At 37.1% G+C, this 27,870-nt stretch overlaps 3 protein-coding genes across 11 annotated transcripts; 1 reads left to right on the top strand and 2 right to left on the bottom strand.

Annotated features, from left to right (window-relative positions):
• The first annotated feature begins 431 nt into the window (after window positions 1-431).
• LOC116305140 (adhesion G protein-coupled receptor G6) lies at window positions 432-27,624 on the top strand. 9 transcript variants are annotated; one of them, XM_089036095.1, is made up of 17 exons: window positions 432-535; window positions 750-791; window positions 9,149-9,440; window positions 13,958-14,245; window positions 15,404-16,150; window positions 16,935-17,231; window positions 18,325-18,570; window positions 18,774-18,895; window positions 19,070-19,161; window positions 19,257-19,435; window positions 19,837-20,069; window positions 20,951-21,103; window positions 21,823-21,902; window positions 22,705-23,174; window positions 23,997-24,237; window positions 24,972-25,337; window positions 25,748-27,624. In XM_089036095.1, the coding sequence occupies exons 3-17, from the start codon at window positions 9,344-9,346 to the stop codon at window positions 26,418-26,420; spliced, it is 4,284 nt and encodes a 1,427-aa protein (XP_088892221.1). In that variant the 5' UTR covers window positions 432-535; window positions 750-791; window positions 9,149-9,343; the 3' UTR covers window positions 26,421-27,624. The 9 variants fall into 9 exon arrangements, with proteins under 9 accessions (XP_088892221.1, XP_088892222.1, XP_088892224.1 ...); XM_031714977.2 differs by lacking the exons at window positions 432-535; window positions 750-791; window positions 13,958-14,245; window positions 15,404-16,150 and adding exons at window positions 11,472-11,774; window positions 11,919-12,194; window positions 12,645-12,719 and having other exon boundaries at window positions 8,995-9,440; XM_031714976.2 differs by lacking the exons at window positions 432-535; window positions 750-791; window positions 13,958-14,245; window positions 15,404-16,150 and adding exons at window positions 11,472-11,774; window positions 11,919-12,206; window positions 12,645-12,719 and having other exon boundaries at window positions 8,995-9,440.
• Window positions 4,530-8,867, bottom strand: LOC148908872 (uncharacterized). Its single transcript, XM_089036099.1, has 2 exons — window positions 7,384-8,867; window positions 4,530-5,772 (listed from the first exon to the last, which is right to left on the bottom strand). The coding sequence occupies exon 1, from the start codon at window positions 8,652-8,654 to the stop codon at window positions 7,419-7,421; it is 1,236 nt and encodes a 411-aa protein (XP_088892225.1). The 5' UTR covers window positions 8,655-8,867; the 3' UTR covers window positions 4,530-5,772; window positions 7,384-7,418.
• Window positions 5,394-6,659, bottom strand: LOC148908873 (uncharacterized). The gene has a single exon (XM_089035992.1). It carries the CDS (start codon window positions 6,657-6,659, stop codon window positions 5,394-5,396), a length of 1,266 nt encoding a protein of 421 aa, XP_088892118.1.
• Window positions 27,625-27,870: the final 246 nt, after the last annotated feature.

The raw sequence follows: 27,870 nt of genomic DNA, 5'->3' as shown, positions 1-27,870 counted from the left end.
TTTGCACACGAACGTACTTGATATTTGTTTGTCGTTTTTTTTTTTCAAACAAAGATTTAAAAAGAAAATAATTAAGAAATAAATGATTTGTACACATGTCAAATTTTCAGGAAAAATAAAGAAAGAAAAATATGAAAGTAATAAAAATAAACGATAAGAAAAGGAAAGAAGAAAAGAAGAAAGGAAGAAATGAAATGAAACGAAATGAAAGAAATGAAAATGATAAAAAGAAAAGACAGCGAGGGAAAAATAGAACGAATAATTACGAAGCTGAGAAAGAAAGAAAGGAATGCGAAATAAGTCAATGAAAAGGGAATCTGAAAACGTACAAGACAATGAATTACACCCTTACGAAACCAGGTTATATTTTTCTCCAGGCGCATTAAGCTATTTATAAAGTAAAAATTTTCTTGAGTTGAAAATCTTAAGCTTGTTGCTCTCAGGAATATTTTGGGACGACAGATATAGGACGGTCGTGATATAAACCACGTGCCCTTAGAGTGTTTCGATGCATGACTGATTCATCATCGCTTACGTAAGTAAAGGTTTTGGTAGGCTTGGCCCCCTTTGACCCTCCAAAACGTCAATGACTATGAAACGCAGACCGGAAAGGCTACAGATATGTCGAGTTAACTCCATTTAGGGGGGATTAATTCCAATCATATAACAAAAAAGTACTTTGACTTTGAACAAAATTGTTGGATTTTGGAATGTTAGTGCCTTAATTACAATAACCGTACGATTCACAGATTCATTCACAGATATACGAATACAGACGGCGGCTGGTGTAGGTGAGTGTGACATTATTCAGTATGTTATCGATGTCATATTTCTTCATTTATTTCCTCCAACCGTGTCAAATGCATATAAAATAAGCATTACTCTCTCTGTTCTTGTAAATGAATCCTATCTAGTAAATTTAAGTTCTTTGAGATAAATAGCGCAGTTGTTCCCTGATTGACAGCCATGCGATCTGAGTGTTTAGGTTCATTTAAGATGCAGCGATATTTGCTATGAAGTCCTAAGTAGATGTACCCTGCGAGCAGAGTCTCTTTTTAACTCCTCTACGGGCGAGAGAAGGAGGGGAGTTCAAAGGAGACTCTGCTCGCATGGTAAATTAGATGTTATAATGCTTTTCTTTTATTCTCTTGTTTGTCGGGTTTCAAAATGTCGTAGACCAAAAATCAAGAGGCAATGCTACACCTGCATTGCAGTTTTCAAAATTTAGCGCTAAGTTTAGTTTATTATGCTACACTTCTTATAGAAATATCGATTGAAATGGTATACGTGGTCACAAACAGTCGCTCGCTCAGTTCACTGGACGAAGCACAGGCAGCCCATGCAATGTTGCTGTGTACATACAATTTGCTGCAAATGTATGTAGTTAATGTGAGGTTTGTTCTGTCAAGATTCATTAAAAACAAACCTTAATTACATTTGTACCATAGCAGATCACTAATACATTTACAGTAAACTGTATACAATAACATTGCTTGGGCTTCCTGTGGACTATAAGCAGGTCCAAGCGTATTTTCAGCAATATTAGCATTATTTTATATCCACAATATAAAAAGAAATATGTTCCAAGACCTAAAAGCCCTCAATATTTTTACCGCTCCTTACTGAAAATGAAACTTGCGATGGACTTATTTAGAGAAGTTTTAAGAGTAGTTTTCCTTTAATTTGTCATACGCACCGCGTGCAATGCAAATTTGAAGAGTGAAAGGAAACTGATTTTGAAATACTCTGCTGTTTCTATTTATAAAGGTTTCAGATTTTGCTGTAAGTGGTAGATTGTCAAAATTGAAAAAAATGCCGTCTCTTACTGTATTATTCCCAGAGTTTATTAGTTAACACGAAGACACTTCAAAATGTAGTGAGAAGTATACCAAAAATGTGGTTTTTTTTAAGCTTTATAAAGGACTTTAGGATTACCTTAAGTATTAAATTAAGCAGCTAATTAAGAAGTTAAGAAGTTGCCTAGTTGAATCAACAAGTGTTTACTGAGAAGACCATAGAATGTTTGTCCGAATGTGTCTGGGATTGGATTCATAATATTTTTGTTCGATCCTCGCAACTAGACGTAAACATGACTGAACCCGCGGTTATGGAATCTTTTTTACTAGAAATAAATGAAAAAATAAAAAAAAATAGAAAAAATAAATAAAAAAGAAAGTGAAAGAAAGAAAATGAAAAGAAAGAAGGACAACAAAACGCAAAACTGAATTGAAGAGAGAAATATTTTATTTTAATTTCATTTTCAAGAGAAGAGAAGAAAAGAGTAGAGAAATAGGTGTTTTTGATAGTATTCAGGTTTTGCTAAAAAGAATAGAAAGGGGAAAAAGGTGCATTCGTTTTCCTAAAATGAACACATTTTTTATCTTTCGATTTGATTTCTCGTACCTTCTCTTAAAGCATATTTTCATGATTTTTTTTTCTTTTATGAAAATTACACGTTTACGCATGGGAAATGGTTCATTTTCTTTCATGGCATTCGCGCTTAACAAATGGTAAAAGCTTTGTAGCCAGGCTTTCTCTCTCTCGGCATTGGAGCCTGGACAATAGCCTACTTTCAATATTCTGTTCGAGTGATCTTGCTCAAAACAATCCGAGGTTCTGGGGCCTGAAACAAAGGAATAATTATGATTAAACTATTGTTTCTCCGGAGCCTCGACTCGAAATGTATTGTGCTTGACTTCTCAAACCGAATATCGAAAGTTGGTTTTAAAAATTTTCAGAATCTATATTTCAAGTTGTGAACTTTTCGTCAGAAGTATTGCGTTGTTCAAGTGTCAATTTGCTGTGAAATTTCTCATAACAAGTTAATAATTTTATCAGTGGCAACGATCGGTCAAAAGGAACGTACGGAATCTATGAAGATCGAAAGGGGAATAGAAAGCAAAATGCTTAAGATAGAATATAGTTTTTTAAGTTTTTCGTTGACAAGTTACTTTGATCGCGTGGATGGATCAACAATTTTTTCTTGATATTTTTTATTTATCAAATTCAAATTCACCTTGCTTGTGCAGAATATGAACATGTTTTATTTCCTTTGCAAGCTTTTCTTGTGTCTCCAATGTGTTATGTACAACAGAATACCTAAACAATCGACCGTGTTCCCCTACGATTAAGTCAAAATGGCCGCTGTTGGTCAAACTAAGTGTACGTCGCAGAAACAAAAAATATGATGAATGAAGCTAGATTGTCAGAAAAGAAGAATTTACCTTTTAAAGCCGGTAAACCCAATTCCGGTAAATCTTCTTTCAGTCATTTGAGGTAGTTCTTCCCGCGTACTGTGTTCTTTTAGATATTTTTTATTTTTAAGTGCTTCAGATTTAGTATTCCAAAAACTTTCCCTACTTTGCAAACTTGCGAAGTTTTTAAAAAAAGTCGGACAATACTTACTGGGAGCGAAACTCAAGATTATTCCTTGACAAGTTTTCCTTGTTTTCTGTTTACACGGGAAGTTTGTTGCCTTGCTAAGTTTTGTGGCTTTACAAGAAAAGACTAGCACGCCAGTTTTCAACAAGGAAAACTGCTCACGCTTGCTACTTTCCCTAATCTACGCGAGAAAATAAAAATTGCCAAGGAAAATTTACGAAGAAAAATTTTCTCATGCGGCTTGACAAGCCGAGAAGGAACATGCCGTAGCAACAGCAAACAAACGAGCAAATCTCAAACGAGGAAACAAAAAAAAGAAACGAATAAAGTAGCGAAAGAAATAAAAAACTAAAAAGAGGGAAGAAAGAAGAAAAGGGACAAAGACAGGTGTACTTCAATAATGAATAATTTATAAATAAATAAATGTAAAAAAACAGGAACAATATTTCTGTGCAATCTAAGTGCTGATTAAATTTTTTTTAAATGAGGCAAAGAGAAAACTGAGACTGATCCGCTTCCGTAATTATGTAAAGTACCACATCTGTTAAGCAATTAAAAGAGTAATAATTGATGATTTATGCCTCAGTTGCTCTTGAAGTAGATAGCGGCTAGCGCCTAGGAAACTTCTAGAAACAAAATAAAAACCTCATCAAAAACTCGTACAAGTGTGTGCAAGCGAATTCTGGTTTGTCAAAAGTACATTTCTTGCAGGTTTTCAAAAACTGGGTTATTTTGAAGGATTTTAGATTCTTATGGGTACTTTAGTTTGGGTTGTGTTTTCGTGCTGTCTATTAATTAAAAAATTAAACGAGGCTTACCTGTAAGGTGAAGTTTGATTGGGATTCTACCTCCTCATTCTTGCATAGAGAGATCACGTGAGATAGCGCATGCGTAGTGAAGTTCATCCTTTAAAGCGGGCCCATGTTATCCCAAGAAATGGGTGGGTATACACCAGACAATGGGGTGGGCACGTGATCTCTCTATGCAAGAATGAGGAGGTAGAATCCCAATCAAACTTCACCTTACAGGTAAGCCTCGTTTAATTTTTTAATTCTACCTCCTCATTTGCATATTCGAGATCCCGTGAGACTTCAAAGCTACGTGGGCCCGTGTCAATGTACCCTTCAGTAGGGAAACACACAATAACCTCAAATGGAAACATTTTAATATGAAATTAATTGAACATTTTTGTCATCTTTATAAAGCACAGCTTAAAACTGAGCTTCCATAACAATTGTCTGGTTTAATGTCTTTCTTGTAAAAAATAGCAAATGTACATTGTGATGACCATCCTGCAGCTTCCATAATTGTTTCTAATGGCACTCCACTGCGATAAGCAGCCGAGGTTGATGCTGACCTGGTGCTATGTGGTAGGAATGTTTTAACATCTATGCCTGATTGTGCCATTACTGTTTTGACCCATCTAGAAATAGTGTTTCTGGTAACAGGCTGAAAAGGCTTGTTATAACTGAGAAAGAGCCTTGTGTTCTGTGGCCTTCGGATAGTTTCTGTTTTAGCTATGTAAGCTTTTAGGTAAGTCACTACACAAAGTCTCCTGTCTGCAGGGAAAGCAGGAAGCACCAGTATTGGTGGTTGCTTTCCAGGTTTGGATTGTTTTATAAGTCCACCTAGAAAAAACTTGTAGGAAGACTTCCCTTTTGAAACATGTTGAAGGTCCATCATGTGCACTGATTGGCATCTTTGACCAGTAACTAACATACATAACATAACTAGCTTGAGAGTGAGTAACTTTAAATCCAACTTTGAGGCAGGACTCCATGTTTTTAATAAATCTAGCACCTTGCAGACATCCCAAGTTGAGTGATATCTTGGACGAGGTGGTCTGGTCTGAAAAGTTCCTTTGACAAATCTTCTAATTAGAGGATGTTCTCCAACACTCGAAGTACTATCGGCAAGCTCAACAGTTGCCGACAATGCTGATTTGGCAGTGTTAATTGCTGAGTAACTGCTTCCAGAGTCATATAGGTGTGTTAAGAACTCAATTATATTAGCTACAGTTGGATAAATGGGATCTTGATTTCTTTCTGCTGTGTATCTCCTCCATTTATCCAAATAAACTCTGTACTGTTTTGTTGTTCCTGTTCGCCATGACGAGAGGATAATTTCACAAGCTCTTTCTGAAATGTTCTGTTGTTGGAGTCATCCCCTGATAAAAGGCATGCCATCAGTTTCAATTTTGGCCACAATGGGTGAATCAGTTTTCTGTTGTGTGGTAATTGTAGCACAAATTTGTCTCTTGGAAGCAACACTGGTCGCTGGATTAACATGTGTAACATCTTTGGAAACCAGACTTGGGTCCGCCACAATGGTGCTATCAGCAAGGCTTGAGCTCGGTCTTCCTGGAGCTTTTGAAGAACTTTGGTCAACATGCTGAATGGTGGAAATAAATAAACATACTTATTTTTCCAACTTAAACAAAATGCATCTATTGCCATGGCTTCAGGATCAGCACGCCATGATACAAAAGGCTTGAATTGATAATTGTTTCGGGAGGCAAATAAGTCTATTTCTGGCCTCCCCCAGAGTTCTATTAGCTGTTTGAAAACAGTGGGATGAAGTTGCCATTCTGTTCTATCTGTAAATTTTCTGCTCAACCGATCAGCTATTTCATTTTGTATTCCGGGAATGTGTGTCGCACTGAGCCATATATTTTTTGAAATACACCACAACCAGATTTCACGAGCTACTTTGTTGCAAGCCAAAGAGTGAGTTCCACCCATATTATTAATAAATGTTACTGCTGTGACATTATCTAGTTGTAAATGTATGTGTACATTTTTCTCATTGCTACACAGAGACTGTAGTCCTAATTTAGCAGCTTCAAGTTCAAGACAATTTATATGTTTGGTTTGTTCATGTGCAAGCCATCTACCTCCTGCACAGTCCTTTCCTTGGCGGTGTGCACCCCACCCTTCCAGGGAGGCATCAGTGGTAAGGGTGAAGTCTGGGTTGTTGTGGGAAATTTTCTTAGTAAATTTGTAATGGTTTCCTAACCACCATTTAATGTCTTCTCTAGCTGAGTTAGAGAATTGTATTAAGGCCTCAAAATCACCTCTGCTATTTTTGAGTTCCTCAATTTTTTCAATTTCAAGTTGTTTGTAGAAAAGTGGTCCAAATTCCACTCCAACAGAACAAGAAACTAAAGTTCCAATAAGTTTAGCTGCTTCTCTTATTGTACATGTTTTATTATCCAAAATGGTTTTACCAAGGACTCTAATATTTTTAATTTTTTTTTCCTGTGTGAGACTGACTGTCATGTCAATAGAGTTTAATATGAACCCCAAATGCTCTAAAATTTGGGTTGGCCGGGTTACCGATTTTTCCTCTGAGACCTGAAACCCCAGGTCTCTAAACAGATCATAAGTTTCATTTATATTATTCATGCACTGATCATATGACGTTCCCAATAAAAAACTATCGTCTAGGTAACCACTTGAGATATGTCCTCTGCTCCGCAAAGTGGAATACACTGGCTTCATGAGTTTTGTAAATATTCTCGGTGCAGAGCTAAGACCATTTGGTAGTGTGATATATTTGTATAATTGGTTTCCCACCTGAAATTTTAGGTATTTCTGGGATTTTTGGTGGATAGAAACTGAATAATAAGCATCAGTTAAGTCCAGAGATGCCATGAAACAATTCCGTTCCATTACATTTATACAGGACTGTATTGTGTCCATTTTAAAATGAACTGGTAAAATATTTTTATTCAGTTTTTTGAGATTTAATATCAATCTGAATTTTCCATTCTTTTTTGTTCGTAAAAACACTGGTGAAATAAACTCTTCTCTTTCGTGTTCACATTTTTCTATGACTTGTTTGTCTAATAGCTCATCTACTAGTGTATGAAGAGCTTTCTCTTCAACTGATTGAAGTTTTGGTTGTCTCAAAGGAGTTGTTTTTGGTCAGTGTATTCTCACTTTGCAGAACAGATTTCTCTGTTTTAAATGCAATATGATCATTTTCCTCAAGGTTGCTTACCTTAACAAGAGGAATAGAGATATGTAAACTTGAATTCACTTGCGAGGCTGATACTGGGATTGGTTTTTCTGATTTCGGTACCCTGTGTATCCGCTTCTTTGCCTTCCAGTAGAGCCTCTGCCCCGGCTTAAAAAAGGAAACCTTCTCTGATCTGACCTCGCATATTGGCTGCCATTTGAGTTCTGTCTCTTGTAGTTATTGTGTTTCGAGGTAATTTTAGATGTGACCTTGCTGGCCTCCGTCAAATCCTTTACTGATTTGCCTAGCTCAGTTCCAAATAGCAGATCTTTAACAGGGTTTTGATCGCTACACAGCAAACGATATTCAGATTTCATATCTGATTTGAACAAAGCTCTTCTTCGCAAGTCAATTTCATGCGAAGCATCGCTTAACAGTGACAGACTGTCTGAAAGAGTCTGCATTGTGTTTGTTGTCATGTCCGCCATTTCGGCTGGAATGTTCTTATCTTTTTCAGCTTTCATAAAGTCACTTAGCACTTTAGCTACTGCCGTTATTCCTTTAAGAAGAGGTTTCTGTGCTTTTTGTAGCATAACATCCTCTGTTTTTACTTCCTTTCTCACACTATTGAAGATCTCAGGGTTTACTCGAACGACCTCTAGTCGCTGACAGTTTCCTGGCGTGGGTAATTTCTCCACCAGCTCTTCGCGCGAGTCTTCGCTGGCGCCTTTGCTTAGAAGTTCTGTCAATAATTCGGCCAAATCCGAGTCGAGATCTTCTCCATTGTGTAGTGGTTTATTTACCACTTTCGCCATGCCGGCGAGAACCACATTCAGTTCTTTCTTGGGTTTTTTCCTGGGAGGTTCACCTTCCTCCTCCCCGCCATTGTTTTCGTTGGCGGGCGATTCACTGTCACTTTCTGACAACTCATCAACAGCCTGGTTATAATTATCGTAGGCTGTTTTTATCTCAGTAATTACTGGTGTAAGGCTAGCTAAAGATCCAGTAATGTTTGCTAGTTGTTGTTTGATGTCATCTACATCTTCGGCCAGCAAGGTATTTTCGGTTTGGTCTTTGCTTGATTTTGGCGCCAAACTTTTCGAGTGGCCATCTTCTGGCTGTTTGTCTTTGGGACTCGTGGGATTTTCTCCCGTCTTATGACTTTTTTCGAGCCCTTTTCCCTTTCGGGAAGTTTTTTCGACAGTATTCTTTCCCTTTCGGGATTCTTTCATGGTGGTTAAACCACTGGTGGTTTCTGATCTTTTTGCAAGACTTTCGCCTTGACGCTTATTGGCCTCATGGCCTTGCTCCATTCTTCAGAAGTTCTTGCCAAAACACGAACTGAGAGTTCCCTCGGGACGATGGAAGTCGGTAGACACCTATTTCTCTAAGAAAATCGTGGTTCTTCTTAAAATCTTTTCCGAAACAAAACGTGGACTTTTCTTCACTGAACGCAAACGCAAGATGAACTTCACTACGCATGCGCTATCTCACGGGATCTCGAATATGCAAATGAGGAGGTAGAATACCCATGGCATAACCCAAGAAATATTCCTGAAGCAAGCATACATGCGTGACACTGACGCAAAATATACATATATATATATTGCTAATGGCTTTATCAATAGGTGTCAATCAGACGGTCACAATGCGTCACAAGACGAAAACGCAATTTCACTTCAGGTTCACATCGGTGCAATCCAATGAGATTTTAGGTTATTTGTTTCCGTGTGGGCTGGAATTTAGGATTTGAACCGTTGAATGCTGCTATCTTTATTATTTATAGCTACTCTTTCCTTGCATCTAGGAGTAATATGCTGAATGAAACCATACTTGCAGCAAAAGACCACTTGGAAAAAATATAGAAAATTGGATTGCATTGAGTCCCGTCGTCTTGTCCTGTCGTTTTACTTGTAATACTTCCAAGGTTTGCTGATTGAAACTTCTTGGACAAACTCTTTAAATACAAGGGTATTATCATTCCCTGTTAATCAAGAAAGAAATGGGTAGTCAAAGAGGAATCGTTATGGTATATTCAATAATAACCTGGTCTTTAGTTGTGTTTCTTGCTTGTAGCACAGAAGGCGATGGACATTATGGTAAGTTTGATAATATTTTGTTTTCGGGAGAACATTTTGATTTTACAATTGCATAGGATTATTTTAGAGAACTTATATTATTTATTTTGTAAGATGGTGTGATTTAAGAGTAACATATTTGAGGTTGTGCAAGGTCGTGTCGACATCTCTGTCAACACCGTGCTCTCCAAGTCAAGTTATATATTCACTAATCCCTTTTTAGCACATAAGTGTTTGCCGCACGGAACCCATGAACAAATATTGTACGCGCATTGGCACATTTTCATATTCTCTATGTAATATCTAAAACCTTGATCTGAAATAATATTCAAATTCAACACGTATTGGAAGGTATCCAGTAGTGCATCTCTGCTTAATGATATGATAAAAATGCAATAACCGTGGGTGAAGACAAAGCAACACTATAAAATATTCTTTACAAATAAATATTTACTTCTTCGTTATCTTTCGAAAAGTTCTAAATTTTTCTAAAGCTAAATTCTGAAGAAAGTTTCGCAGATCGATGAAATGAGGTTAAGTTCTACAATGCTTAAATCAGTAACACTAAATATGACGTTTGATCTATAGTGACAATTACGACCACCTCTGCATATCTAATTTGCACTGAACCGTTTTATAAATTTATCTCTCATAAAACATGCATTAGAAAATTTAAAGCTTCAAGCCACTTAAAAAGAAGCTTTTGGTAAACTTATTTTTCCAAGAGGCTCACTGATGTTTCAGAGGTTTCTGGAAAAAATGAGCCATTCAAGTTTCATTTTCTTGTTCTTGAATATGAGTCATTAGTTTGCCATACAGGAATCGGTCGATTTTTATCATTATATTAGATTGTAAGCTCACTTATATTGCTTGGTACCTCGATCAGGCTGAAGAAAAAAATTAAAGAAATTTTTTTCTAAGTGAAATTCAATTTTAGAAAAGTAATATTCACTTCAGTTGAGATATCTTTTAATAAAACGTTCGTTTTCGGATTCACTTTCGAGTGAAAGTATACTACTGTCAACGAATTGTCAAAAGGCTTTTGTGATGTCCTTCAGGCTTTCAAGTGTCACGACTCAGGCATATCGGAAAATATACATAGGTTTTTTCTAATAATTACACAAAACATCTTATAATATAATCCGAAATTTCTTTCCTACAAACAAGCAAGCATGAAAAATAACTGTTGTCGCATATTGGGCATTCTCGTCAAAATGCCTTTAAAATATGCAAATGTATAAATTATAAAAGTTATATTAATATTGAGTCCAACATTTTCTTAACAAACAAACAATGCCCTTTTTCCTGCAGGTGGCCATCTATTCATGTCATTATTTTTATGTTGTTTTGATAAACATATCATGTTTAATATTATCCCAATATTCTGCATGGTTACCGAATGTTTCGTAACGGTTGTGTTTCTCTGGAATTTTCTTTGGGTGCGTGGGATTTGATTAGAATAATATTTTACTTGCAAGTTTTGACACAGATTCGTGGACGACATGGCCGCCATGTTGGACGAATTTGATTCGACTCGTCTGTCAAAATCCAGCCTCCAACTAGGCTGCGTTTGTAGGCGGTCTGAGAGCTACTGGTTGCGCGAAGATGAGAAGGGGAGGGTTGAGTTAGAAAGGTCTCCCTCCCTCTCTACTTCGCAACACTGCAGACCGCCGAGCAAAGCAAGCTAGTCAAAGGCCTATTTCAGAGACTTCACGCACAAAGGTTTCAGTACGAGGCTACGTGCTCAATTAAGTTCATTCTATTCTCTTGTCAGGAATCGCTGAGCATTATACACGTAGCTTCACATTGAAACATTTGTGTGTGACAAGTAAAACATATCTCCGAAGGAGGCTATTTATCGTTTGCTATTTTTAAAACTGTAAGTTGAATGCGAGGCTAACATGGAAATATAAAAGAAATGCCACCAATTCCATCCATAAATCTGATTTCTTTTGTATTTCTATGTGATCCTCGCATCCACGATACTTTTGAGAAGGGTAATTAGATTAACAAGTAAAGGTTATTTGATACTGATTTTTGTCCTCGCATCAGTTTCTCAAAATATCTCAGGAGATAAGTATTTTCATGTCGGTTGCTATAAAGAAGATATCAGTGGAAGAGCCTTGCCTGTCCTACTGGCTAATTACAGCCAAAGTGACCAAAGTAACATCAATAAAGTCGACAACTGTGCTAATGAAGCAGGTTTAAGGGGATACCAAGCATTCGGTGTGCAGAACAATGGTGAATGCTGGACAGGGACAGACGCCATCTTTGTTTATGCCAAATATGGTAACGATAGCAGTTGTTCGAATGGTGTTGGTGGAGTGAAGGCTAATGATGTGTACTTCTTGTCGTGTGAGTTTCTCTCCTTTTCAGAAAATAACACATAATAACTAGGTTAGTGATCAGTGAAGAAAGCCAGCAGATCAGTTTTAATGATTGCTTATTGGTCAACTCATTAACAAGTTCTTGACAAGTATACTTTTCCTCAACTCTCAGTTAAGGTTTTGCATGAAGGCTGCTTTATTGAAGTTCTCGCCGATAAGGCCATGCCAGTCCTTGTAGCTAATAAAATCCCAAACGATCGTGATCCTGTGCAGAGCTGTGCAAGAGCCGCTTGGAAAAAGGGACTCACTAAGGTCTTCGGTCTACGGAACGGTGGGAAATGTTGGTCTGGAAACAACGCTGATTCTACTTATAACAAACATGGTGTTGCTACTGGAGCATGTGGGTCAGGCGGCGGACACTTGAAAATAGATGTCTGGCGATTCGATAGTAAGTTCACGGGTAAATCTAAACATTAGATCTTACCTTAAAAATTCATGAGGCATTCTCTAAATAGTGTACATGAGAAAGTTATACAAATTCTTTCTGAAAATCGCATGATTGGTGTTCCGTGAGCCTGTGAACTTAAACCATGTTTCTTTCAAAAACCTCATTGCTAATAAAACCCTTGATTGAGACATCCCGCTCTTTGCTTGCTTTCACCGTAACGAAATTAAAGGTTTGCAGTGTCGGATGATGAATTACCAAAAAATGTTTTTTAGTTTACTGTTTATCGCGCGTGCAGAATTAGGAATCACTGAGTCAATTGTTCGAAGGCAAAATCATATGAGAAAGCAAAAAATATCTATAGAATATATTTGTAATGGGGATAATTGCAAAGCAAAGCGAAGCAGCATGCACGAATCTTAGGCATCTGGTTTGGATTTATTCCTTCTACAGTGAGTGTTCCTACAACATCTGTACCTCAAGCAACACTAACACCAACAGTGATAACACCAACAACACAAGGAGAAAGTAAGAAAACAGACCATGCTGGTCTTGGGTAGAATATTTGCCACAGCTAATCCAAAAAGGTTGTCTATTTATGAATACTGCATCATTCGTTTGAGGTTCCAGTTTCTAGAACAAGTTATGCTGTCGATTTTTCATTTACTATTATTTCCATTCGTTGCAAAAAAAGCTTTCTTTCATATTAAAATGAGAAGCACGGTACCAAGTATACAGTATTCATAGTTCATAAATGACAGAACCTTTTTGCAAAGTAAACTTACTTTAAGGTGCAGACACAGGGTGAGATATTGCGCGCAATATTGCAGGCAGTGCTGGTGAGTGTGATCGATTGCCTGCAACATGAGATTGCGCTCGATGTTGCACCGTGTGTCTGTAGCTTTATATATTGACTTCAGTCCTATATTTCCTAAGATAGCTTCCACGCACCTTGTAGAATGGCGCTTTGATGGCAGTAGTGCATGCTGTAGGTCACTACTGAGGAACAAGCAATATTTCTGAATATGAGTATTTTTTTCCAAAGCAAATTATACCATAGCTATATCTAGGGTTGGACTGATCTGGAATGATGTATTCACATTTTCTATTGTAACTCTAGAGTTTTCTGGTTCGGCAAATTTGAGAATGCTTCTATATAATTTAAATATGAAATAAGGATTCGTGATCCGACAAGTTAAAATCCGATTTCATCCAATAACATGTAGTTCTTCAACGATCAATTGTTAGGATTTTGTGCCTTATCATGGTTTCCTCATATACCAAGTCAGTTTGATCATGCACTCAAAGTCTGAGCGTCCATTAGAGATTATATAGCGACCATGGGAATCAGTTAAACAAAGGAATCCGACGTCACTGTGATAAAATAAATTGATAAAAATAGGCAAAACGCTATAAACAAAATACATCAAAATATGATTAAAATATATTAATGATAACAATCAATATAAAATAATCTAAAATTTGAGTTATGAAAGCAAGGTATAATCAGAAAGTAAGTTTCAAAGACTTTACTGAAAATAAATATTGATTATCAAAAAATACTGCTTTCAAAATAAAAATATAAAAGCATATAAATACAGATACATATAAAAGCGGTTCCTTGAGGTGGATGGTTGTGATGTATCGATATGTTTGGTTCTTGGTGGTGGTGACGTGTTGTATGTTTATCACAACGTATTAGCAATATATATAGTATTAGAACATACTAGTAAAGATCTGGACAACCGTCTTGACTTTCTGTTCAGTCGCACCCGGATATCACCCTCTTGGATGCTACAGACAAGAAGAAGAAACCGGCTTTGTATCTTCTTTGCGTCTCCCTGGTGGAGTCACAAAAGTAAAAAACAGCACAATGGAAATTCAAAAATGTGCTAGGGAAGCAGAAAAGTCAGGCTATAGAACATTCGGTGTCAAAGAATACGCAGAATGCTTTGGATTGAGCAGCGTCTTCATCGACCAATTTTTAAAGAAAGAAAATGACTGTAAAGATGGTATGGGTAGGAAGAACAGTTATTTTGTCTACATCTTCAATAGTAAGTTCAACGATTAGTTATTATTATTATTGCAAAGATGAGAATATGTGGACCGCATAGCACTTATGAAATACGTGAAGATATAGAAATATAGATAAGTTATAGTGCTTGGGAACGAGGTTATTCCGGACGAAAGACCCTTGGAATTAAATTCGGAAAAATTAATTTCCGACCTCGCTGGGAATCGAACCCACGACCTTTGGAATTGTACTACTGATGCTCTACCAGCTGAGCTAGAGGTCAGACTGAGAGCAGGCCGGGGTGAAATAGATTTTAGGTAGCGGCAATTATGATGCAAAGATGAGAATATGTGGACCCCATAGCACTTATGAAATACGTGAAGATATAGAAACATAGATAAGTTATAGTGCTTGGGAACGAGGTTATTCCGGGCAAAAGCCCTTGGAATTAAATTCGGAAAAATTAATTTCCGACCTCGCTGGGAATCGAACCCACGACCTTCGGAATTGTACTACCGATGCTCTACCAACTGAGCTAGTGGTCAGACTGAGATATATGAGGTTCGTTGGCTGGAAATGTGCTTGACTATCAATTGCCCTGGCTTCTTCAGTAACTAAAGACTCGACTTTCTAATGATACTGTCCACACCTTATCACTTTCTATGCATCGCTTTGGATACTAATACTAATTATAGAATCATAGACATCGCTGGAATATTCTAACATTTGCATATAATTTTTAGAAGAGCAGCTTCGTAGTTAAATAATATTAAGATAAACGATGTAAGCTATAATTTGTACCAATTGATTTTTAGGTTAATTTTTAGGAACATTGACCTAAAGATAAGTGTATGAATTAAATTTGTACCAATCTGATGTAAGACAAAACCAGTAAGGCATAATATAAATTTCGTTTATGAGTAGCTGGCAATCCGCTCCTTCGAGTATGGCGACCATACTCATAATACTGAGTCACATGATCATTGCCGCCATATTGGATAGCAAACGCAAATATTATTGCACCAATCTTCATTTGGAATTGGTAATCTTTTTAAGTTAACGTTTTCCATCCTATATAAATGGCGCCATTGATCACGTGATCTGTTATCAAAATGTTTTAAGACTTTATTGTTTATTGTTAATTGTTAGTCGTCGTTTCATGAATTGGACTTTAATAAAAAGTCCATAAATCTTCCAGGATTTATGAAAACAACTAATACACCATCAGCACCTCGGAGAACAGGAACTCGGACGAAAGTACACGACCCAAACACACTTAGCACACAAGCACCTCCAGCAACACTTCGAAACAAAACGCCTCCAAAAGCTTCGTCACAAAAATCAACATTCATACGTAGAACTACTACACTGCGGCCAACAACATCTCGGGAAGCGAAAACACGACCTACATCTTGGGAAACGACAACGTTGAAAACTGCATCACAAACTTCATCAACTGTGTTACGTAGAACCACAGCATTGTGGCCAACAACATCTTTGAAAGAAAAAACACGACCTCCATCTCGGAAACCAACAACGTTGAAAACTGCATCACAAACTTCATCAACTGTGTTACGTAGAACCACAGCATTGTGGCCAACAACATCTTTGAAAGAAAAAACACGACCTCCATCTCGGAAACCAACAACGTTGAAAACAACATCGCGAGAATCAACAGTCATACGTAGAACCACAACATTTTGGCCAACGACATCTTGGGAAGTGAAGCCAAAAACTACACCTTGGAAAACAACAACGCCGAAAACTACATCGCGAGAATCAACAGTTATACGTAGAAATACAACATTTTGGCCAACGACACCTCGGGCAGTAAAGCCCACAACTACACCTTGGAAAACGACAATATGGAAAACTACATCGCGAGAATCAACAGTTATACGTAAAACAACAACACTGCGACCAACAACACCAAACAATAAAGAAAGTAAGGTGGTTGTGATTTTATTGAGAGGCTTTATAAAAGTTTTATGCTAACCTTAAGAAATTGTTTGAGAATAAGCAAGTTGGTTTGTAGACTACTCAGCTCACTTTGCCTTGCTTCCGCATTTTTTCAAACGCCTCTTCAATTAGTTGAAGTTTCAATTGGTAATTTTATGCCACTTTCCGGTCTGAGAGGTAATAATAACATAATCAGAAAGGAGTAAAAATAACAAGTACTAAGTTAAGCTAAGTAAACTGAGATAAATAAGGGAAAATAGATAAAAACAAATATATTAATTTAACCTTTAAACACAATTCCAATGTAATATTGAGTAAAACTGGTAATGAGTTAAAAAAGACGGAAAAAATTGAAATGAAGTAATGATGGAAAATTGGATGCATGGCTGGAAACTCTTCAACGGTTGTACCTTAAGACTGGTGAAGACAAAACACGGGTTGTTTGTGGTCCAAGATTACTGATCGAGTACGATCAAGCACAGCATTATCAGGTGTGACTGATGTATACCTTCCCCCTGGTTATGTGAAAAATAGAAAATAGAAAATAGACAGAATTGACATACATGAGCATATATCTGAAAGCGGTGTAATAGGCTAAATTGATCATAGCCGTTGCTTTCTTTCTTATTTAATTTTCGTCTTTTTTTTTTTTTTTTTTTGTGAAAGACGGGGATGTAAAATCTTTCTTATTTAGGCTTTAATCGCGAACTCTTCCTATCCTTCTTTCATGCACATGTTGTGACCGTTTTAAAATTTCTATGCCCTCTCAGATAACGGTAGTATTGAAATCCCACACTATCAGTACATTGGATGTTTTAAAGATACATGGGCGCGTGCCATGCCTGAAGCTCTTGGACTTGGCTGGCCGGAAGGAAATCTTGCTTCAATAAAGAAATGTGCCACGATCTCGTGGAGTAAAGGGTACCAAGTATTTGGCGTTCAGTACAATGGGCACGAATGTTGGTCTGGAATGAACGCAAGTCTTACATACTCCAGATATGGTAATTCTACTGGATGTTCAAATGGTATTGGTGGACACTGGGCCAATGACGTCTACGCCTTCGTTTGTAAGTTGTTCTCGCTTCATGACAACTATCTGTAGGATGATGTTTTGCATTCACTTGATCGATTATGTTATTCTGGAATGGTGGTGATGATCACTCAGCATCGACACATAACAATGGACCTAACCCTATTTAATTACCACACTAACTTTATACGTAACTAGGCTAACATAATAACCTAATAATTTTAAACATACGCGTAATCAATAATTGTATCTCAGGCTGGTGCATGAAAGCTATTTACCGCTTTGTTCGGGATAACGAAATGAGGGCAAATGTGAGGGTTCCCGGTGAAGCCTGTGCCCTGTACCAAGATGATTTTCAATTATATGACAAGTATGTTGAAATATTCTAGTTACTTGCGTAACCTTCGGGAACTTCCCATCGGACGTAGACTGATAGTGTCATGGAAGTACATTCAAGAATGTCATGCCTCGGAGCAAAAAAAGAAAAGAAAAAAAAACTTGTCAACGTTATAAAAGAGAAAAAGAATATATATTGAGCTGAGAAATTTTGGCTGCAAAATAATCGGTAATTTGATTTCAGCGAAATGGACAATTGTTTCGTTTATCTTACTCGTCTTTTTTTGTTTTCTAGAAACAGTACGGTGTTCATTTGAGGTTTTGTTTATTATCTTTCAACCTCACACCAAAAACACAATAGTACTCAACTTCTCCACTTTATGTTTCGCCGGGAACTACAGGTGCTCGAGATAATCCCTTTTTTGCGGAAAAATATTAGCAGAAATTTAGACACATTTCGTTGGCTTCGCTAGCAGCTACTGGAACTTAGGTCCCAGCGGTTCCAGCACTATTTGAAGACAAACTTCCTACTAAGTTGATACGTGTATTTTATATCCAGACATTCAATTATGCCTTATATTTAATAAGTTGCGCATGCGTTAGGACATTGTGTGGGTACATTTTCTATTGCATGCTTGTAATCCTGATGAAAAACTAATTGAATAACAAGTTGAGTAATATTGTTCATCATCAGACACCGCCTTTGCTAACCTATGGCTTTCACTTGTGAACGAATCTGTGCATACAGCAACATTACATTCTCTGTTTTCTTACCTCTACTTTGCTTATTTCAGCCGTAAAACCCATTATTACCAGTTTGCCAGAGCCCAAGAACGTTAAATCTGGGACCAAAGTGACATTATTTTGCAAAGTATCAAGCTCTCTTCCTTTAGCTAGTATCATGTGGTACAGAGGAACAAATAAAATTCCCACCAACATTGTAACAATGGACGTTCATAAACAGGGTTATTACTGGTGTAATGCAAGTAATATACCACATGGACCAGCACAAAGTGAAAGACTTTTACTTGTTGTTACAGGTATGGGTACAGTGGATCACTAAATGTTTATAATACGACAATTCTTATTTTAAACGCTTCATTCGGGCAGATAATCTAGATCTTTTTTGCTATATTCTACCATGTAACCCATCTTGCCTCATCTAGGGAATAAATAGCGCCATATAAGATCATGCCAGTGAAACCTTGGTATTGCTCATCACTTGTTGATAATTCTTTTTCAGATTACTTCACGTCTGTTATAAATTTCAAGGCAAAGGAAAACAAGGCAAAGAATAACAAGGCACAGAATAACAAGGCAAAGAATAACAAGCCACAGAATAATAAGCCAAACATAAATGACCAAGTAATTGATTGTTTTTAAATATCAGGCCCATCTTGTGTGGTTATACACTGTTGCTGCTCAAAATAATTTTCATTTTTAGTTTCTGTGTTTTTGGTTTGATTCATATTTGGATTCGCGTCTCAGGAATCCTGACCAATTCTGATTTACTGATGTTGCTCTTTATGCGTTTTTCAGCCACAGGACCCTTGTGAACAAATTGCTAAATATCTCTCAAGCAAAGATAAACCAAGAGAGTATAAACATGCTAAAAGTACATTAAATAGGTGGTGAGTACTGTACAATCAAATTAAATATATTGAAAATATTTCTATCTGGCGATGCATGTAAAATGTTTTTTTATGTGCTTGTGTTGTCGTGGTAGGGAGGAGTCTAACAAACTTATTGCGTTGAAATGTGTTATCTATGGAAAGAAGAAAAACCAAGACGAAGACTTGGACGACTATTATAGAGAACTCGTGGGGAATCTCACAGAAGGAGCGAAGAAGAACAAGATAGAAGGCTTGAAGATAGACTGGAAATCAATCTTGGTGAAAGACACAGGTATCGACATAAATTTAGAATTTCTTTATTCAGGTATTGCATGCTTACTTACATGTTTTTCTAATAAAAAAAAGGCCCTTAATTAGACCCTCTTTAAAATCCGAAAATGAACATCCACCTCCTTTCATTACAGGGAGTGCTGTGCATTTCGGATCTAATAGAGGCTTTGCACCATCACGTGATGGCAGCTTGACAGGAGGCCTAACAATAGAGTCGTTTTCCCCAGGGAAACTGAATTCTTTCTCATGTAAATCACATTAGACCAGATTCAATTGTTCCTGCCTCCTGTCATGGCTGCCATCACGTAATGGTGCAAAATTTAAGCCTCTATAGCCAGATCTAGCGTGTAGCATGTGTCAGATCGTGTGTTTATGACTCAGTGTCCCATCACATCTTTATAGGAATGTGTATAAAGGAAACAACAGGCAAGCAAAATATCAAAGGTTCCTTTACTTGGCAATCAACAAAAATAGGCGTCTTAGTGACTGTCGAGTGTCCTTTGGGACCGAATGGGTCGTCTGTTACGAGAAGTTGCAGCGGGGACTTCGATACTGGTGCTATGTGGACTGACCCAAATGATGACATCTGCACATACAAGTCAAAGAAAACTGAGGCAATAAATAACTTATCCAAGGTCGGTTATTTTCTCTTAGTTTATTATTATCAGTATAGGTTATGAGACTACTATGATTGCTATCCAATTTGGAAATAATTGGATGAAAAAAATTCCGAGGACTGACAAAATTGGAAGGGGCCAATTTGGCAGTCAGAAGAATTTTTTAAATTCAATTATTTCCATATTGGACAGACATGTAGTCCTATTGCAGATTAATTATATCAACTCACACTATACTAGACTGATTCCATAAGTCATAGTTTTCCCTCGAAAGAATGCGAATGGAAACGATCCAAATTAATGGCTTCAATTTGGACAGGAAAGAAAATTTGAAAAAATACAATAGTTGCTTATATTATTATCATTATTATTATTATTGTTATTATTATTATTATTATTATTATTATTATTATCATTATTATTATTATTATTATTATTATTGTGTAAACTAATAGGAAATGAAATAGGCCACATGAGAATATTTTACATTATTGTCTCTAGGTTGTGTAGTTTCCTTGAATATTAAATAGAGACCTTTAGCAAGATGTTCTTGCTAGAGCCCAAAAAACACACAAAATCAAATAACTTGAGCGAGCGTGTGCAGCACGCTATTTCTGCCAATATGCAATCTGAAACCTTTTTCGCCAGTCGAGAGACAATTTGAACCACAAACCGTTGTGTGTAACAGCGCATATACACTGAACGTTTTTGATCACCTTGGCCCGTTTGTACGAAGGGTGGATAGCGCTATCCGATGGATAAATTCTTATTTAGTGAATAATTCGATGCTGTTATCCAATAAGTTTATCCACTGGATAAGACTTATCCGTCGGATAGCGCTATCCACCCTTCGTACAACCGGGCCCTTAACTTTACCAACAATGTTTTTTAACCCACAGACGAAAGTTACCCCTAACAATGCCAAAGAAGTTGCTAAGAACTTCACGAAGGTGTTCAAATCAGGATCTGCTAAAGACATGTCTGAGGCTGATGCCGATCTTGCTGCAGACATGGTGGATAACATCTTATCGGTAGAAGATCAGTTGAACGAGGTAAAAAGAAAGACACACAGTGGGAATCAATACTAGAAACTGTATCTACATTATGCAAACATGTTTATTCTTATATTAAAAGTAAATTTAGCCCGTAACAACTTTTGCATTAAAGTTAATAGCAGTAAAGACTAACGTGGATACTTATTTTGTAATACTCGCAATGTTTATGGAGTGTTTTGCACGGGTGGGGCCGGTGGGGCATCACAACAAGTAAAGGCCATACATATCTATAAACAAACCAACAAAGCGCAGCGTGTTAATACAAATAAGCCACAATATGTATCCCAGGAGTCCTGATAACGTCAACTTATTAATCATCAACTTTATTTGAGTGCCAAACTTATAAAATGCCTGTTATAAATCTCGCGTTTTTATTAGTTGGGAGGGCGTGCATTATGAGAGCACACAGCACGCGCGCGTACTTTCAGTTGCGTCATTCCTATCTAATATAGCGGTTATCGTAATTTGTATTTTATGAAAGAAATTAAGAAAATTTGCTTGCTATGCTATGTGGTGTTAAAAAGTAGGGTTTGGCAGAACACTCGAGAAGTGTCTAGAAGCACTTTCCTATGCGTCTTGCTTCTCCTAACACTTCTCTCGTGTTCCGCCAATTTCCGCATGCTCTATAACTGCACACAGCACGCGTTTTCTATTTCTTCCATATGTAGCCTGCTAATTGGGGATACTAATGTTTATTTTTCTCTGTAATTTATCAGACTGCTCATTCAGTTGTCGAAATTATTGATAAAATGATGGAGATGAACGTCTCAAATCTCAAAGCAAATGCTTCTTCGAGGTAAGAAAATATTGTATAGTTCTTCTAAAAAAAATTGACAGTCAATGAGAATGTCTCATTTGTCATGGGAATGCGTTCCCGAAGGAAAATTGAATTCCAAGTGAGACAATGCTGTCACCTGTAATACGTAATGTGATCGAGGATGAGTGTGTTAGAGAGGCTTGACGATGCAGGGGCGACTGGAATCCTCTGAAAAACTTTCATCGTTTTAATACTTTCAATTCACCTTTTCTGCGATAGCCATCACGTCGTAAACACTATATTGGATTGTGTTACGGTCACCAAGAAGATCGGACATCGTTCTCGGATTCCCATACAAATTCACTGAGTTTAAAGAGAAAATTTAGATAGATTTCTTTAGTTAGCTTTCCTAACAGCAATAAGAAAAGTTTTTATCAATTTAGAAAAATGATATTTTATTTGTATTTAGAGAACTAACTAAACAAACCAAGTAAATAGTTCATTTAAAGTAAAAAAGCTCTTTTACTCCGACGAAGGACTAGCGTCCGAAACGTCAGTAAGTTTTTTCATCTTTTCACGGTGTATAATTTACCTTTTCATCATTACTGTTTCATTAGAAACACCGACGCAGCTCACACTAGTTTTTAGCTAGTTATATCATTTAAAGTAAGTACATTTGTATGGAAATCCGAGAACAATGTTCGAACTTCTTGGTGACCGTAACACAATCCAACACAATTTATACCACGTGACGGCTAGCGCCAAAAAGGTGAATTGTTTGTTTGTTGTTAGAAATGATATTTCTTATCATTGAGTATTTTTCTTCGTTTTTTTCTTTCAGAATTATTAAAGCGTTGGACAAAATTGCCGAAAAAATTCCCTTGGAAAATGGTACACCATCAAGGGTGTTGAATAGTACAAACCTCGCCATACAAGCAAATGAAGTGAATTTCTCCACGTTCAAAGGCCTTGGATTTGGTATCACTAAGAATGGGGACGGTGGCAAAAGTGTTGTAACAAGTGAGGAGCAGACTAGCCTCTTCGTTAAAATACCAATGGCCGCAGTAGAGAATTCCAACAAAAGTTCTCCCATTCGTATTGGCTTCATTTATTTTGCCAATCATAAGTTATTTACTGAGAAAGATGAAGAAGACGAATCAGGGGTTGAAAGGACACCCAGTGATGAGGTTTTATCCAGCAGCGTTTTCAATACAAATACTTCAAAGTTGTCCGAAAATGTAACTCTATCCTTTCCAAGAACTGAAAAAAAAGACTTGCAAAACTCATCATGTGTCTACTGGGAAGAAGGAGGTAGGTTGATGTATGCGCTGTCTTATGAAGGGCTTGACATAGTAGGCGGTGGACATACAGTTTTCCCATTTTGCGCAAAATCTATAATGAATATTTATTGATCAATTGGCAAGTTCAATGCTAACTAAAAAACATCCATCACAGTGGCGGATCCAGGATTTTTCAAAGGGGGGTCCCGTTTCTTAAACTGTGTATAATTCTTTTTTGTTTAGTCGATGTTTGACAAAAAAATTGGCTCTAATCACCTAATTTACTATCTAGTAACGGAACTTAAAGGTAAATTAAACATTATAACATCAAATATATATCATTTCGTGTTCAACATTATCTTTGTGGATACTTTTAAGCAAAATGTATATAAGACATATTTCTATTACCTAAAAGATCAAACCTTCAAGGGGGTTCCGTGGAACCCTTCGAACCCCCCCTGGATCCGCCACTGCATCAAACACTTATAACTCGCTTTCGCTATACTGATGATAAACAATTTGACCAAAGATAGAAATGCACATAAATGGTGTCACATTCTGGGCAAGATCTTCACGACATGGTTTACTTATCAATTAAAGTCTGATAGGTCGAACCTTCCAAAGGGCCTTTTTCCAATAAATACTAGAGCATCCATATGAATAATGCTTTCCTCCTTATTAAATCGGCGTCTTTTCTCCAATCAATGCGAATTTTATATTTTTATTATGCATGTAATAGTAACGACGTGATCAGATGCATTTTGCAGCTCCTTTGTATTTTCTTGGTCAATTAATCAAGACAAAATGACGTTATCGAAGATTAAAATTGCATTACTTTTTAATTTTGTTCCAGCACGACAATGGTCGAACGAAGGATGTTCCCCGTGTAACAGTGATGGCGAAAACAAAGACAGTGTAAAGTGCTGCTGCAACCACTTGACAAGCTTTGCAGTTTTATTTTCACCACAGAATAAACCTCTCGCCGGTCAAGATATGCAAAAGCATGCAAGAATCCTAAGTATCATCAGTTATGTTGGGTGTGGTATATCTCTCGCGGGCGTGTTGCTAACTTTCCTTACTTACTCATTATTCAGGTAGGAAATCAATGGTTTCTCTTCTTTATTTCAAACCCTCATTCATTGAAGCTGTCTATTCATCTTTCAGCCAGCCATAACTGCCTCCGCCTTTTCGCTCTTATTCAAATACGAGCTGTGAGTCAAATCTTCCATAACTTACTTCAGAACGCGAGATAAAGTCGTTGCTATACCAAAGTGACTCAATAAAGTTTTATTCTAAAGGGGGGAATTATTAAATATTTTATATTAAACACCAATGCGCGTCCCAATCGCGGAAGAAGCGTAGAAGTAGTAAGCTTCCTTTCAATGCGTCGATAAATGGAATTGATCAAATGAGTAAGCTAGAACGAAAGTTAATCACCGTGTAATTGCATACTCTTTCAGGACTAATTCATATTTATTTGAAGAAATGATACTTTTGATTTGTGCGAATTTAAATTTGATAAACTCTCCGTTTAAAATATTTGGATTTTTTCCCCCCGAAAGAATAATTGCCTATCTAGAAGCCGATAATAACTTTTTAAGTCTATTATTCCAGAAAGTAACTATGCCTAGCGATAAGTTCTTGCTTCCGACAGTCAAAATGTAACGGTTAAATCTATTTTTTCGAGATGACAGTTCATGCTTCCGTTAATTTTCTCTGTCGTTTCCATTTACCGTTTATTTATCCTTTTTCCTGGCTTAATCAGCGTGGCATCCACCGAGACAATAACTGTTCAATTCTTTAAAATTACTTTTTTCTATTTCTCTAGACACCTGCGCAAAACAAACCAGCAGCCGATTCTGATGAGCTTATGCGTTGCCATAGCATTTTTGCTCATAGTGTTCGCTGTGGGCGTAGACAGAACCAGCGATCAACGTGGATGTCAAATAGCTGCTGCACTTCTTCATTATTTTACCCTTGCAACGATACTATGGATGGCAGTCGAGGCCTACAATCTCTACCTTCAACTCGTCAAAGTTATGGCGATATACCATCGGAAGTTCATGCTTAAGGCGTCTATTTTTGCCTGGGGTGTGCCTGCTCTTATCGTGACAGCCACAGTTGTTGCAGCAGTGATTGAATACAATGCAAATGAAGACAGCGATCGAGTATTTTACTATGGGAATAAAAAAGTGTAAGTAGAATGTAAAATAAATTATCTAGTAAAATGTTGATAATTTTGAAATAAGAAACTACTGGGAAATGGAGTGTCGAGAAATTGAGGCCATGAAGAGAAAAGGGACATTTTGCGTCACCTCATAACTTATGGTTATTGATACATGGAAGGAATTTCCCAGCGATACATATTTTTTGATAATAAAAGAGTAGAGGAACTAGCAACTTTTCAAAGGAGGGAGAAGGCGTTTCCAAAAGATTCGTTTGATGGTGCAGGGGTCAACTCCAGATTCAAAAATGACGACAAAATGTGATATCAGGAAAAAATTGATCCATCCACTGGATTTGTTTTTTTGAACTTATCTTGTAGAATGTAAAATGTTGTTCTCATACTAGAAACAAGGACTGATTCAAGCTATTTCTCTTTAGGTGTATTCTTCACAATTACACGTACAGAATGGTTTCGTGGTTCGTACCCATTCTTGTTACAATTGTCTTCAATTTGGTCATATTCATACTTGTCATCTATAAACTCAACTGCACCGGGACCATGGTACCTGTGGACACCAAATCAAACCAGAAGAAACGCTGTTGGACCGCCTTTGCCATTATGAGTCTGCTTGGCCTTACTTGGCTATTTGGTGCGCTCGCACTCTCAGGTGCAAGACTTGCCTTCGAGTATCTCTTCTGCATCTTTAACTCATTGCAAGGGTTCTTCATATTCTTTTTCCACTGCGTCAGAATCAAAGAAGTGCGGAACCAATGGAGCTTCTTTGTTAGTGGCTTAGGATTCAGTCACAAGGAAAGTGAAACTTCGCACCAAAGATCGCGTGGGTTTGGGGAGAGTCACCATAGCTCAGAGGCGCCTTACATTAAAGTAAAAAACTGGATTCTACGGAAAGATAGCAACAGTGATCAGCCCAAGCGTAAAACTACCATGTCTTCTGTTGTTGATGACAAAATTGTGCATGGAAATGTCTGTGATGAAAACAAGATCGACATAGAACTACACGAAGTTAGGGATCCGCATGAAAATGATGCTTTGGAAGACAGCGATAATTCCAAAACACGAGACTCGAGCCGAGGCTCGAGCAAAGCATGAACTATCATTTAAATCTTGAACTCAAAGAACTGCGGAAAAAACCCGACACATCCCCATACACCCACTCTTTAACTAAACAACCTTAAAAATCGAATTGTTTATGAATACCACAGTGCTGAAAATAATGCAAACCTATTCACAATAAGATTACGTTCTTGGACACTAATGCTATAATCGTAAATAGAAATTTCTTATTTCAATAAAATATCTAATTAGAAAAGCCACAAAGCAGAGGCCGTTGAAGATTATGTAAAGATACTAATTAATTTGCGATTACACCCTTTGGTACAAATTGTAGCTTAAAGATGCTCACAAGGGGTCGCTACATTTAAGTTTTATCTACCAATGAACATACTCCTAGCCAGTCTTATCTTAGTAGTTATTAATACTTAACTTTGTATTAAAAATAAGTGCTGTAAAAACCATAAGGTAAGCTCATAGGACAGTACAAGAAGCCGCAAATATAGGATATGTATATAAACATGACCGGAATCAAGATCTAACCTAGACATACATATATATTGTTAAATAAAGACTCGACAATGAATCCTTCGAAAAATCCAGTAACAAGCCATATAGATCAGCATATATACATATACGCAGAAATAGTAAGTGAGTTAAAATTCAGCAGTAGCATACTTCCTAACTATCACAGTAGATGGGTGTGCCACAGGGGCCGATCCAGGATTTTGTTCATGGAGGGGTGCTGCGCACAAAGCTAGCCCAGGGAGGGGTACACCTCTTTAAATCAAAGGGAAAAAACATTATTTTGTATTGGTTATCTTCGAAAAAGGGGTCAAAGTCTTACACGCCAGGTAGGGCTGCGCACCCCCATGTACCCCTCCACTGGATCCGCCCTGTGCCACCCATTTAAGTTTCCCTCTAGCTTTGGTGCACGCTGTAAAAATTCGCATATTGATCACAAATTATGAGACTCCTACATAAATGGTAAATATGGAACATGGAAAGAAATCTTGTTATATTTTCTTCAAATGATGCCCCCCAATTCAAAAAAACATGTTAACAAATGCTTTAGCTGAAAGGACTGTCACATGAATTAGCCTCAGGAATATGAATGTCTATAATAATTATCTGTTATGTTAATGATTCAGATTATTGTGTACCAATTTTCTTTCAAAATTGAAGACAAACAAAGTATTTAAGGTTAAAAAAGGTTTGAATAATAAATGACTTTTAAAAATAACATGATTAGTTATAGCCCAAGTTATTCGTTTTTGGTCCCCCCCCCCTCCCCCTTAGAAAGTAATTTCGCGGCAATAGAGGTCACATGACTGGGCTTGAGCTTTGTCTTTCCAACTGTCTTCACTCTGGAATGTACTGTACTCATTGTAGTCCAACATAATCAAGAATTTTCTGGATAGTTTCAGACAAAATTTGTCAGTCAGAATGTTTCAATATGTTCTTTATTTTTGTTTCATAGATATGGTCA

The sequence above is a fragment of the Actinia tenebrosa genome, unplaced genomic scaffold (assembly GCF_029948245.1).
Source record: "Actinia tenebrosa isolate PJP-AT-01 unplaced genomic scaffold, QUT_ActTen_1.0 PGA_scaffold3__52_contigs__length_22856419, whole genome shotgun sequence".
Taxonomy (NCBI): domain Eukaryota; kingdom Metazoa; phylum Cnidaria; class Anthozoa; order Actiniaria; family Actiniidae; genus Actinia; species Actinia tenebrosa.
The sequence above is the reverse complement of the archived record's forward strand: the minus strand, read 5'-3'. Positions and strand labels throughout refer to the sequence as shown.